This window comes from Prionailurus bengalensis, chromosome C1, assembly GCF_016509475.1.
Source record: "Prionailurus bengalensis isolate Pbe53 chromosome C1, Fcat_Pben_1.1_paternal_pri, whole genome shotgun sequence".
In the NCBI taxonomy this organism is placed as follows: Eukaryota; Metazoa; Chordata; class Mammalia; order Carnivora; family Felidae; genus Prionailurus; species Prionailurus bengalensis.
The window spans coordinates 56,505,879-56,519,563 of record NC_057345.1 but is presented as its reverse complement, the minus strand read 5'-3'; the positions used below and the strand labels follow the sequence as shown (position 1 = coordinate 56,519,563).

Here is a 13,685-nt window from a genome sequence, read left to right as displayed (position 1 = left end):
GAGTGACTGTTTCTATCCTCCCTTTCTATTTCCATGGATTTGCACTTGCATTCCTGCACATGCCAGTACTTTTGTCCATATTCATTCAACAACCGTCTGTCTGTCGAGTACCATTGTGTACCAGGAATACAGGTGACTGTTTTCTTGAGATCAGTCATGCCAGTCCTGACGAGAATCCATTTCAGCAAAATTCAGTACTGAGTATTCCCAGCGTATGTCATTGGAAGTAGGGTCTCTTGAAGGCCCTTCCCTTATTGAGGGACCCGCCGCCTTAACAGAGTGGAAGAAAATCAGAACTGTCTTACGCCATATTACCGACAGTTCCCATCCCAGCCTCCCCTCCTCCATCACACAGAACAGTTCTCTTTGTTATGACAGCAGGTACATATTTCCAGGAACTATCTTAAGACTTCCTCTCCTCTTCCATTATATTCATTAAAAATCATCTTAAGTGTGCCCTAAGTACTGTAATTTTTATAAAGTTAAGATATTCTTCTTTAAAGTAAGAAGAGTGACATTTGGAGACATTGCTAAAAAGTCAGCCCTAAGTAGCTTGAAGGCTTGTACATTGTTCTAAAATCAATAATGGTTATGAAATTCTTCTTTGCCAAAAAATATTCCTGAGCACATCATATCAAGTGAATTATTTTTGAAAATAAGTAAGAGTTTGCAATGGTGGTTTATGCATCACAAAGATGAAAAATTATGTGTCACCAAGGCCAAACTAAAACTGGTAAGTCTACAGTTAACTTAATTAACTGACACTCCAGGTATTTCAAAAGGAAACACCTGTACTTACGGCTTTATTATGCCTGGGGCCCCTGGGGTCGCGGGCTATAAAGACGGTGTCAAATGAATACAGATACCATCTGTATCAGATACAAATGAATAGATTACCATCTTATACTTTATCTCCAAGAGGGTCTCCTAGAGATGGTTTACATAATGCAGTCTCATTAAGTTATCACAGGAACATTTGTCCAGTATTCTTTTACTCCCATTTAAGATTTCCTGTAGCAAGCAGAAGTGGTCAGAGTCGTTTCATTGATCTCAGAGCTGGCACAAATGTTTAGTCACTCGGGTCAACAGTTCTGTTGACAGTTCTTAGTGTAATCCATATGTCATCAGACAGCCCTCAAAACAATTATCAAGTCATTAACATAGACAAAACCAGCCTCAAAACATTCTTGTAGAATTATAAAGCATATGAGAGCTTCATAATTACCTTCATGAGTGACTTACATAGAGTGACAATGTAAGACCTAAGATTTATTGTGTTTACTGTGTGTCAGGACATTTCTAGGAATATGGTTACTTAATTCTCCTCAGTAACCCTGCAAGTTTTTATATTGCCCTTTTAAGGTCATTGGAGTTCAGAGTCTTCATCTTAACTTCACTTACATTAAGCAGAGAGTGCGTGGTAAAGTCTGCATTGAATCCCGTCTCTGACCCCAAGCCTGTGTCTCCCTGCTTCCCCACTCTGCCCCACTAAGGAAAGCGACTCACTCTCACTCATTTGCTTCTTTAATCAGCTTGTCTTCATTGAGCCACTGTGATGCGTCAGGCACCGAGGGTATGGCAGTAAACAAGTCAGAAATGGTTTCTGCCTACAGGGCGTTACATCTAGCTGGGAAGACAGACAGAAGAGGAGTTATAGTTATGGATAAGTGTGAGACTCAAACACAATTTCTTTTTTTTTTAATTTTTTTTAACGTTTACTTATTTTTGAGACAGAGAGAGACAGAGCATGAACAGGGGAGGAGCAGAGAGAGAGGGAGACACAGAATCTGAAACAGGCTCCGGGCTCTGAGCTGTCAGCACAGAGCCTGACGCGGGGCTCGAACTCACGGACCGTGAGATCATGACCTGAGCCGAAGTCAGACACTTAACTGACCAAGCCACCCAGGCGCCCCCAAACACAATTTCTTTAAATTAAGGCTAACTATGTACTGCTGTTCAAGGAAGAGATACTCTCCGGGTGATTCTGATATACAGCCAGTGTGAGAACTACTGACTTTGTATCTGACACACAGTAAGCCCTCAGTGAACCTAAATCCATACTGGTATGATTTAGATTTTAAAAGGAGTCTTACATGGCCCTTTAGTTTTCCTGGAGGTTAGAAGACATTTGGTTTTTGTGTTGGTTGGCTCCTGTCTTGGTGTTATGTTTCTTCTTGGTTCTAATTGCATGTCACTGTCCTTTTTCCATAGGTGACTGAAGGCCACTGGAAGTGGGGCGGCGTCACAGTCCAAGTGAACAGTGCCTTTTTCACAGGCATCTATGGAATGTGGAACCTGTATGTCTTTGCTCTGATGTTCCTATATGCACCATCCCATAAGAACTACGGGGAAGACCAGTCCAATGGTGAGTTTCAGTCTCTTTAGAACAGCTGTATTCAGGATATAGGCTTCAGTCTCTACAAGGCTCACATAGCAAAGGCTCTGGGTTCCCCAGGCAAACTTTCCCTCCAAATGTCAGTGAGTGCCCCTAGGGACTGCAGAGCCATAAGACAAAAAGCCAGCACAAGGCAGGTATTTCTTTAAGTCGTCTTCTTTTTTTGTTTTTAATGTTTTATTTATTTTTGAGAGAGCACAAGCAGGGGAGGGACAGAGAGAGAGGGACCAAGGCTCTGACGCAGGCTCTGCACTGACAGCAGAGAGCCCCATATGATGGGCTTGAACTCATGAACCACAAGATCATGACCTGAGCCGAAGTAGGATGCTCACCTGAGCCACCCAGGTGCCCATCTTCTACTTTCTTAATCTTTAAGTATTAAGGATACTGCATTCTAGCCTGAAACATGTGCCAGTTTTAGTATAAAACTTAAATTTGCTTTCCTTAATTTTTTGAGCAAAATTGACTATTGGAGATTATGCCATATTTATTCTTCTAGTTTGAGAGGCAAAATCTTAAGGTATCATGTAGAATGGAACTAGGTCCTGAGATTTGAAGATTGAGCTGGATTCATTTTTTTTTTCCTGCTCATTCTTCTGCAAGGCTGTTTGTTGACCTGCATCCAGACCAATAGCTATTTACCTACCTGTCTCCATGGCCTTCTTCTTAAGGGCAGTTGGTGCTACCAGGAGCCTTAGGGAACTTAGCCAGTCCGGTTATTTTTTAAGTGATGAAACTGAGGCCCAGAGAAAGGAAGGGCTTGCCTGGGGTTTCTCTGCCAGCCATAACAGAGGGAAATGACTGTCACTGCCTAGGCCATGCTCTTAACTTGGAATAGGTGCCCTGCTAAGTGACAGATCTGAGAGCTCCTTTTTCTTTTGAATACTTAGTCCTACACTGTTTGGCTGCACCCTTATTCTTCCTTCTCTTTTTCACACCTGCTTTACCTTAGCCATTTACTTGCTATTCCTCAAATATAAGGTGTTCTTTCTCAAATCAGAGCTAGTGCCCTTCACTGCCTTGGAGCAGAGATCAGGGCTTGAAGGTCTGCATGTGTGCTATGGCACCACAGGTGGGTCTTTCTCATAGGAAGTTCTTACCATGTGTGTGTTGAATGAATGGATTCATATCCTATGTCCATTTGGGCCTAATAAAACCCTACCCATCTTTTGGGCACATTCAAAATGGTTCCTTTTTCTTGAAACCTATTCCTCATCACTCCAGTTGCAGATCAGCAAACCGTGTTCAATAGAATATTGTTGCCATAGGATGTTGATAGGTTTTAGTAGTCAATTTGAGAATCATTGGGTTTTTAATCAGCATTAATGAGGTTTTTATTTAAAACATCTTAATGCCTTTAGTACATTAATTTTTACTGTAAGTCATTTTAAATGGGTAGGAGGAATAGTGTTTCCCCAGATTACTTTTTTATAAAGTTTATTTATTTTGATAGAGAGAGGGAATGAGCTGGGGAGGGGCAGAGAGAGAGGGAGAGAGAGGATCGCAAGCAGCCTTAACACGGTCAGCACAGAGCCCAATGCGGGGCTTGAATTCACGAACCATGAGATCATGACCTGAGCCCAAATCAAGAGTTGGACGTTTAACCGACTGAGCCACCCAGATGCCCCTCCAAATTGTTAAACCGTTTGGCACCGGACCCCTTTTTCCAGGCACTGTATTTGTTTGGAACTAGTGTTCTAAGGAACAGGCCTGGGGGAACATGATTACACATTTCATATGACACTGTATAAATGTAATGGATGAGTTTGCCTGTGCCTTCCCTTTCCTGCTGGAATATTAACTCCTTAAGAGCCAAGGACAGGTTCTTAAGGGTGGTTTGAAAGTGTTGATTGAATTAATGCTTCAGAAATAAGAGTTCTAGATTAGTTTTCATATTTCACAGATGGGCCAATGATCTTGAGAGCTGGGGTAAAAGGACGGGGTGATGACATGAGAGGAGATGATGTGGGAAGTGAAGGGCATCTGTGCTGAGGGTTGGGATAGTGACTAGTCTCAACCACCATCCACCTCCAGTACTATACCTGCCGCTTCTGTGCAAGAGCATCCTTCAGGCCGGTCTTCCTCCCTCCTCCTTGGCTGGTCACACTCAGTGTGGGAAATGGGGGCACATGGCCTCTCAAACAGTGGACCTTCATAACACCAGCAGGAAGGGACTCTGGGCTTGTGAACGAGAATCTTGATTTCATTTCATGGTCATCCTGTTGGACTTTGACAGAAATCATATGGACGTGCGTGTGACTTGAGAATATTAAGCAGGAACCCAGTAGGTGAAGTTCCTCCCTTCCAGGGAAATACCACATAAAGCAGTCGCTGGACTTCCTGGGAAGTTGGAATACTACTACTAATGGGTAGTAGTTATTGAATTCTGACTGTGTGCTAGGCTGCTCTATGTAAACTATTATGGTTGTTTTTTGCTATGTGACGAGTGGCAGACTGCTTAATATCTTTGTGTACCATTTCTCCCAACTGTAAGTGATCTCTTAAAGTCTTTTGGAACCATAAAATTCTGTGGTTCTCTTCCTTCCCGTTGGCAAAGAAGGAGAAGAAGAGCACCTCCTGTCCTAAGGTGGCAGCCCAGAGGGTGATTCTGTCATAGGTAAGGGGTTTCCAAACACTGGTGAGAATTTGCCCATCCCGGCACTTTTAGGTACCTGAGAGGCCAGAGCCATGGCCCAGCCTGCAGTGGAAGGATGACTGCCCGCCATGCTATTGGGCCAGAGGCTTGATGTGCAAGCCAGATGTCAGGCAGCTCCCATTAGGACTTCTTACTCTGCACAACAGCCACCCCCTGAGGCTTGAAACCTTGCAGTTGAGAATAGCACTTGATCTGTTCCCCATCAGAGTTTTTTGTTTGAAGGCAGCTTGACCTGTAATTTCACAAAAAGTTCAAAAGCTAGTTCTCAGCAGATGGTCATATCCCCCAAATCCCTTGCCAACTGGCGTTCATGGTTTTGTTTTGATTTTTTTTTTTGGATGTCACTACGACTGGGACATACCACTAGCATTTAGTGGCCAGATTCTAGGGATGCTAAATATCCTTCAATGAATAAACAGTCCCTTCTACTAGAGAATTACCCTGCCTAAAATGCCGATAGAACCCATGTTGAAAAACATTCTTCAAGCAGTTTCATGGGTAAACTTTTTTGGGACCCTGTTCTGATCATAAACACAAGTCACACAGTTGAGTAGTTCTGTGATGGTGACATGATCAGCTGTGACTTCACGGCAGCCCATGAGCACCTGGCAGTTTGTTGTGCCCTTCCCTTCCCATGGTCACATGGTACTGTGACCTTGTGCATTTGGAAGGGAGTCTTCCATGTTGGGTTCTCTGATCATTTTCCTTCTCTACCCTCTTTCACTTTTCATCTCTTCATCTGTTGCCAGACCACACAATGTCTCCTAGGAACTATGGAGCATTTGCCAAAATTTTGAAGCTCCTTGGAAAGAGCTAGTTTGGAATATCACATAGAAACCTAGAAAATGAACTTCTGTAATTTAAAATTCTCTGGGTCTCTGGATGACATCCCTTCTCCTCCCCCAGCCTTCCCCTGCTCCTCTTCCTTTCTCGTGGAAAGTTTTTATTTTTAAGTTGGCTTGGGCTCCCCCACACCCCCACCACCTTGCTTTTAAGGTCTGGAGCCAAGAATTCAGTTCTCTTGCTATGGAGAATGAATCCCAGGTTTGTGGTGCTTTTTGCCTTCGTGAGACGGATCCTGGAGAGACCTCTGGAAAAAGCTCCTTTCCAGGAAGTTGGCAGGCAGTTTCTGATGCAGCCAAAGGGGATAAGGAAAGAGAAAGAACATTGAGAGGGGTTGTTTTGTTTGGACGTGGAAAGAGATGCCAAGTGTCAGGAGGGAGTGGGTAGGGAGGAAATGAAAGCAGAGAGCATAGATTCTGTTTCTCCCTTTTGGTCAAGGAATAGACTGACAGAAACAAAGCAGATGGCAGGTTCTAGAAAGGGTCAGCTTCCAAAGAGCGTTTGTTTTTCTTATATATATATTTTTCTCTTTTATTGTGTGCATCAGGAAGCGACCCTTAGAAATGAACCACTCAGTGCTTCAGTATTTAGCACTGTGTCAGGTTTGATAAGATGGAGTGACATGAAGCCCAAAGGAGTGACTAAGACAGAGTCCCTGCTCTCATGGAGAGCTGGTAGCCTTGTCTGAGAGACCAGGCTTCCTTGACTGCCTCCTGAAACTCGGGATATGGCAGAACATCTCCAGGCCAGAATGCCCTCATGTTTTTAGCAGCTCACTGGTGCTGCAAGGATGTGAAGCTGTATGGGTTCCATCTTTTTGGTTGATTTACCATAGCTGCTGGTACCAACATGTTTACATGGATCAATTTTATATACATACATATATATATATATATGACTCTGTATCTATGTACATATGTTTATATATAAACATTTTATGTGTATGTGTACATATATGTATACACATATACAAACATATATGTAAATTTTTTTAATTTAGCAGAGATATTTTAGAACTCTCTTTCAAGGACCATTCACATTTTCTGCCCTGCTCCTGCTGCCTTTTCATTAAAGTTGTTCTTTTTTACCTGTTTCCAATAGCAATTTGTGAGTCATTCTGGATGTCTTCCCAGGCAGGAATGGATCTCAGCTAACCTTAGGTTGGAGTGAAGACAGCATCTCCCAGGGGTTCAGCATCGATGTCCTGCACACACGACGAACTGTCCAAATCCTTTCAGACATCAATTCTCGTGGGAAAGAAAGTTGGAGTTGCTTATAAAGTCGGACGATTCTTAATAATAGCTTTGATTTTTGTGTTCTTTCGTCTATAGAATTCTTGTCAGAAGGTTTTAGAAAAAAACTGAGGAACGGAATTCCTGACTGGATGACTATGACGAAGGGAACAGGAGACACTCTAATTGCCAGCCGGTTCCTTTCTATTTCTATTCGCACTAAATGTCTTCTGTCTGACACACTCATTCTGCTGGAAGCCACAGCAGCAGCCCCAGGTCCCATGTCATGGAGCTCACTACCACACTACGTCAATTTTACTGCCAGAGGCTTCTAAGGTCTCCTGCTGCTTGTTTCACAGAAAAGGTGGCTTTGGCTTTTGTTGCCTCAGTAAATGTTTGGTTTGAGTCATGAGGCTCTGACAGTGGCTGCCTTTTATTGAGGCCTTTCTCTTGGTTGCATGTTAGATGACCCACCCATGGCTAGCCTGGCTTCTCGATGTCTGTGAGCAGTGATGGAAATGGTCCTACCACCAGGGCTGGGCTCAGACTTGGAAGTGGGTCTCAGTAGCCTTTTCCCATTTTCTAATGAAGTTCAGAAGCAGGTCACAAGCCATCATTAGCCTAGCACCTCTTGCTCTGTTATTTGTAGCTGGGCACTTTCTGTCTCCTGCCTCTCCCAAGGTTGCTGTCCCTCCAGTGACCTGATCTCTCCTTTCCCAGGCAAAGTAGATCATTTTTTCCAGGTCTTGGAATTACCATCACTCCACTATAATAGGAGGTACCTCAGTCACTGCTTCCCTCAGTTACTTTTGGGGGAGTAACTTTCTGCTTCCTAAATGTATCAGTTTGGCAAGGCTGCTGTTACAAATACTGCAGACTAGGAGGCTTAAACAATAGAGATTCATTTATTTTCTCACAGTTCTGAAGGCTAGAAGTCCAAGTTCAAGGTATCCCCAGGATTGAATTCTTCTGCAGTTTCTTTCCTTGGCTTGTAGATGGCCATCTTCTCTCTACGTCTTAACGTAGCCTTTGCTCTGTGTGTATGTGTATCCTCATCTCCTTTTCGTATGAGGACATAGGTCATATTGGATTAGAGCCCACCCCAATGACCTCATTTTAACGTAATTACCTCTTTAAAGACCCCATGTCCAAATATATCACATTCTGAGGTAGTGGGTGGGAATTAGGACTTTAACACGTAAATTTGGGGAGGGTATAATTCAGCCGATAACATTAAGATTTCACTCACAGCTTCTAGGTTTTATCGTGTCCACCCTCTTGCAATTGCCCAGAACTTGGTATCTGGAGGCACTTTGGAGGTGGGTGGGGAATGGCTCATCCCAAGCTTGCTATAAACCACCTCATTGTTTTTCTCCTTCTGCCATGAACCAGCCTGGACTTTATTACAGAGAGTTATCTTTTGAGCTTAGCTTTGAAGAATAGGAGTTCAGTAGGTATGGGACTAGAGAAAATTCCACAAGAAAGAATGAAGTCAAGAGTGTTACAGAAAGAACATAAGGTTTGGAGGTAGACATAGGCTGTTTGGAATCCTGGCTCCAGTATGTACTGAGTATGACCTAAAGAGATATAAACTCATGGTATGGGAGCTTTCTGGCTTCTGGATCTGGGTAATGGGGTGTTCATTTGCCTTAGTGGTGGTTGTGAGGCTAGAATTAAGTAGCCCCTTTCATATTCTAAGACTGGTGGTCTCCCAGATTCTGTGAAATAATCTTGGAATTATCTTAGCAGTTTTCCTTCCTTTTATACTAACGTAGCCACAGATAGGCAAGGGATGGGCATTAAAATGCAGCCAGTCGTAGGGAGTTGTGGTTATTGTTGTCTCGTTATAGTGCAGTTTATATAGCTTTGTGTGTCCCCAGGATGCATTCCAGCCAGTTAGAATCCAGTAGCAAGCAGCTACATACCTGTGGGTGCAATATCACAAATATGGATCCGTTGATAGTCCTCAGTGATTAAATCCAATGCCAGAGACTGGTCTCATTTTGCAACAGCTAGACACAAACAAGCCTTCATCTCCTTGTTAATTATCTGAGAGGAGCTGACACCATAACCAGGGAAAGAGACTTACTGCAAACTGAAGAATTCTTTTCTTTACCTTTCTTAATGTATTTTTTTCCCTTTTATTCTTCCCCTCCCCACTAAGTAGGTAACATACTGCATTTTCGGAAAGGCTTTTTTTTTTTTTTTTGTCTTAGATGGAAAGAGACTCCGAGCATGTTTGTGCACTGAGTAGCAGGAGCCAAGAAAGAAGGAGAATAACAGATGGAGCAAGACCTTGGCAGAAGTAGGAGTTGATGGAATTTGGAGGGAATGGAGGGATCCCCACTCCTGCCATGTTACTGCCATATTCCCACATTTACTCCCTAAGGCGGAGGGGGGGCGGGGTTAGCCTTCAGGGTACAATAGAAGCACATGTGAATCATAGAGTTTGCTAGCCAGAGACCCATTGGCTGGGTCTTCATCCCAGCTCTACCAGGAGCAAACTGGGCCACATTAGAGAATAATTTCTCTAATTGCCTATTTGAGCCTCAGTGTCTTCCTGTCTTACAAAGAAATACAGGGCATGCTGAGCCCCTAATAGTGCATACGATAAATACTCATAAATAACAACTCTCCTTACTATCAGTACACTGATATTGTGTACTATAAATTCTTGTTTATCAAACGCAAAAGTAAAATTAATATGCTGAACAATTCATCCAGATTATTGCGTGTATATATTTATGACCATAACACGTTACATGTGGACTCATACTTTGCTGGCAGACTCATTGGCTGTTGGAAACTAGAATATTTACAAAAGAATCAACATAGCCTAAAGGTTGAGAGCCTGGATTCTGGAGCCTTATTGTTCTGGTTTGAATCCCACATAATTTACTAATCTGGCCCTTGGGCAAGTTACTTAACCTCTCTGTGCCTCAGTGTTTTCATCAGTAGAATGAGAATGATGACAGTATTTCTGTCAAAGGTCTGGTATGAGGATTAAATACATTAGTATTTAGAACAGTGTCAGGTACATGATAAACACTATAACATGGGTACTCATTAAAATAAAGAAGCCAGGGGCGCCTGGGTGGCTCCGTTGGTTAAACATGCGACTTTGGCTCAGGTCATGGTCTCAGGGTTCATGGGTTTGAGCCCTGCGTTGGGCTCTGTGCTAACAGCTCAGAGCCTGGAGCCTGCTTCAGATTCTGTGTGTGTGTGTGTCTCTCTCTCTGTTCTTCCCCCTCTCACACTCTGTGTCTCTCTCTCTCTCTCTCAGAAATAAACATTTAAAAAAAGTTAAAAAAAAATAAAGAAGCCAAAGTTATTTTGGCTCAAGTGATCTGTAGAATCATATACATTTTTTAGGACATGCTAATTAGAATCACATTCTAAGCTTAAAGAATTAGCATCTTGGGTTCAAAACCTCGGTAGAATTACATTCTAGTGTGTATTTTTAAGTCTTTGGTGAAAGGGATTCTTTAGGTAAACACCAGGAGATGCTAATGCATTTACTGGGGTGGGCGGGGCTCTCTTTGAAAGTTTGATGACACACACAGACATGCAGATCTGACAGTGGCTTTGAAGTTTTGATGGCTCACCCAGATATGCAAATCAAGAACTAGTTTTGACCAAGAAATTTGAGGCCTCTGCATTATGGTAGACTGAGAAGTGGGCTAGAAGTTGCAGTAGTGAGTATGCAAGCTAGTGACCTGGGGAAATTTACTTGTTGTACAAATCACGGTTCAGCATGACACCAGGGTGCCCTGTGTAAAGCCTCTGCGTCTGCAGCCTTTGCACCCAACTGGTCTGTGCCCTTGCCCGAAGGACGATGAAGCTGGATGTGCCGGAGGCTGGGCTGATACCCCCTTTATTACTTGCTCTGCCCCTAGTCCTGTGGATTGGACCCTTACCTCAGTAGCCCCAAATAACCATTAGCAGTCCTCTGCAACAGCTTAGGACTGCTGCTGAAAGTAGGGTCTCTTAGGTAGAGAGTCACAGACTAGCATTTAATAAGACCGATTGATCTGCACAGCTGCTGGGAAATGGGTCTACAGTGAAAAACTAATACATGTGGCACATGTGAAAGGTGCCATGCAGCCTGTGGGACCAGTGTGTGGGGTGACTCCTGGGATTCACTGATGCTCAGCAATTCTTAGACTAGTGATAAGACATTAGTTGTAAGTGTAGGGCCAAAGTCGCTTCTAAGTTTCAGTCCCAGTTGAAAGCAGCACTTATTTATTTAATTCTGTGGTTTGATTTAGGAAACATTTTAGTTCCCCAAAATATGAAATCGTGCGTACATGGTATAAATATAAAAATCACAGACATAACCAGCACCCCTTTATGTAAATACCCAAATCCACGTGTATGCCCCTCAGACAACAGTCCTTAAACAGTTAGGTCCTGATGTTTTCCATTTTCCCTTTGCCAATTATACATTCATTTAATTTGTGTCCTGGCAGGTAGGAGAACGCTTTAATTTACAGAAACTTATTTTTTCTTGCTGGTGGAGAAAAGACTACATTATTCCATTTTAGCAGAGGAACACCTCTGTCACTGATGATGAGTCCAAAACACTGGTGTTGTATACGGAATCCTGGGGGCAGCAGAAAATTCAGAACACATTTCTGGTACTTTTTTCCTGGAGAAGAAAACTCTTAAATGTTTCTAAATGTGTTACGTGTATTCCCTGCCCAATCTGTTGGTAAATATAGGCAGGTCTTGTTTCCCTTCACGTGGCGTAGCTGCTTTGTCAATTACTCACATGGAGTGGGTACGTGCCTCCCTCCCCATCACTGGGGAGGCGTGCGGTGCTGGCTTAGCCCACAGCAGAGACCTTAGAGTCAGACTTTCCTTCCCTGGCCTAGTTCCCGGCTCTGTCATGTGTCTGCCCCTTTACCTGGGGCAGTTACCTTACTTCCCTCCCTGTTTCCTCGTCTGTAAAGCTGCCATGATCAGAGTGCTCACCTGGGCTGGCTCTCGTGAGGATTAAATATGATTACATATAAAACATTGCGAATAGCGTCGGGTACAAAGTAAGTTCTCATTAAATGTTAATAATTACTACAAATGATAATAAGCATTATGCCGATTCATCCATCATTCATATCTCTTCTCTGGGAGAAGAATGAAACTACTGCAGAGTCTTGAGGAAAAAGGTTAGGAGTTAGCCCTACGCGTGGGGGCCCTGGTTGTCTCTATAAGCTCAGGATGTGAAAGAGGGCTGGGGTCAGGGCAGTTGTTACTGAGGTGCATCCTGTCTTTCTTCTTCCCTGAACACATCTAACACCAAAACCCTCTTTCAGGTGATCTGGGTGTCCACAGTGGGGAAGAACTCCAGCTCACCACCACCATCACCCATGTGGACGGACCCACCGAGATCTACAAGCTGACCCGCAAAGAGGCCCAGGAGTAAGAGGCTGCAGCACCTGGCTGGGACTGTCCCCCACATCCCAGCCCCTCTAAGTAGAGCGGGGAGTGTGCCAGAGAGAGCTCAGGTGCAAAGGAATGCTTGAGGCTCTTAGCTGGGGTTTCTTCTTGGATCCGCGGCATGGACGTTTGTCAGCTTGCCTTCTGACTGTAGCTCTCACAGGAGGATTCCTGCAGCCACTAATGCATTGTGTATAACAAAACCTCTGATATGACACATTTTCTGTGATCATTGTTAATTAGTGACATAGTAACATCTGTAGCAGGTGGTTAGTAAACCTCATGTGTTGGGGGTGTTTTCCTTGGGGGATGGTTTGGGCCAGATGGGGTCTATATGGAGTGGAATTATTTGACTCTTTTTCCTGTTTTAGATTCTAGGATAGATTTTAACATTTTTGCAGCCCAGGATAGGCTGATGTCATAGTCTTCTCAATCCTAGTCTGTGACCACTTGTGTTTTTTTTTTTTCTATTTATATCACCAAGTAGCCTATTGAGTTAATATTTAAGTTGTCGATAGATATGTGTCCCTATTTTTTATGGCACAATATAAAATAACTGAATCTCATGAGAAGGTCTGTTACGCCAGGGGCATTTCAGCTTTGAAACCAAATCTGTGTATCCAATACTAACCAGTCTGTTGGATGTGGGTTTTAAAAAAATGTTTGCTAAACTACCCAAGTAGGATTTACTGTATTAAATGGCCTTTGGGTCTGAAAAGCTTTTTTAACCTCTTGCTTAAAATGTGTTTTCTTTTGATAAGATGCTTCCAACAGCCTCCGAAAGTGTAGATCTGATCATTTAAATAAACCTGTACATGTACGCACATATGTATATGCACACGTCGCCCTCCTGCCCTACCAGCACACAGGCCCACAGGTTCTTTTCCCTGCTGAGTCTATGGGATGGGAAACGGGTGGGGAAATAGCTTTATGAAAAATTAAAATATTTTGCCACCAAATCAGAGTGCTTGGGGATGATATCTGTGTCTGGAAAGAGGGTAATATTTTCTGTGCTGGGTGGTTAACCACTGTCCCCACTCCCCCACCCCGGCGGGACAGTGAGTGGCCACAGGGGCGGGGAAGGAAAGTTCTAGGACATACAAGCAGACAGCTGCCCCCACCA

General features: G+C 43.4%; 1 protein-coding gene across 4 annotated transcripts in view; it reads left to right on the top strand.

The window, feature by feature from the left end:
• Positions 1-13,386, top strand: part of WLS (Wnt ligand secretion mediator) — a 101,638-nt gene extending 88,252 nt beyond the window's left edge. For 2 of the 4 annotated variants that reach the window (XR_006296603.1, XR_006296602.1), the window contains 3 exons: positions 2,212-2,365; positions 9,343-9,431; positions 12,439-12,475. Coding sequence is in view for 2 of the 4 variants with exons in the window: in XM_043575233.1 (XP_043431168.1) it covers positions 2,212-2,365; positions 12,439-12,548 (264 nt within the window). In the remaining 2 variants the exon portion in view is untranslated. Of the gene's footprint in view, positions 1-2,211; positions 2,366-9,342; positions 9,432-12,438 lie in introns of all 4 variants that reach the window. The other 2 variants (XM_043575233.1, XM_043575232.1) reach the window with 1 other exon arrangement.
• The last annotated feature ends 299 nt before the right edge of the window (positions 13,387-13,685 follow it).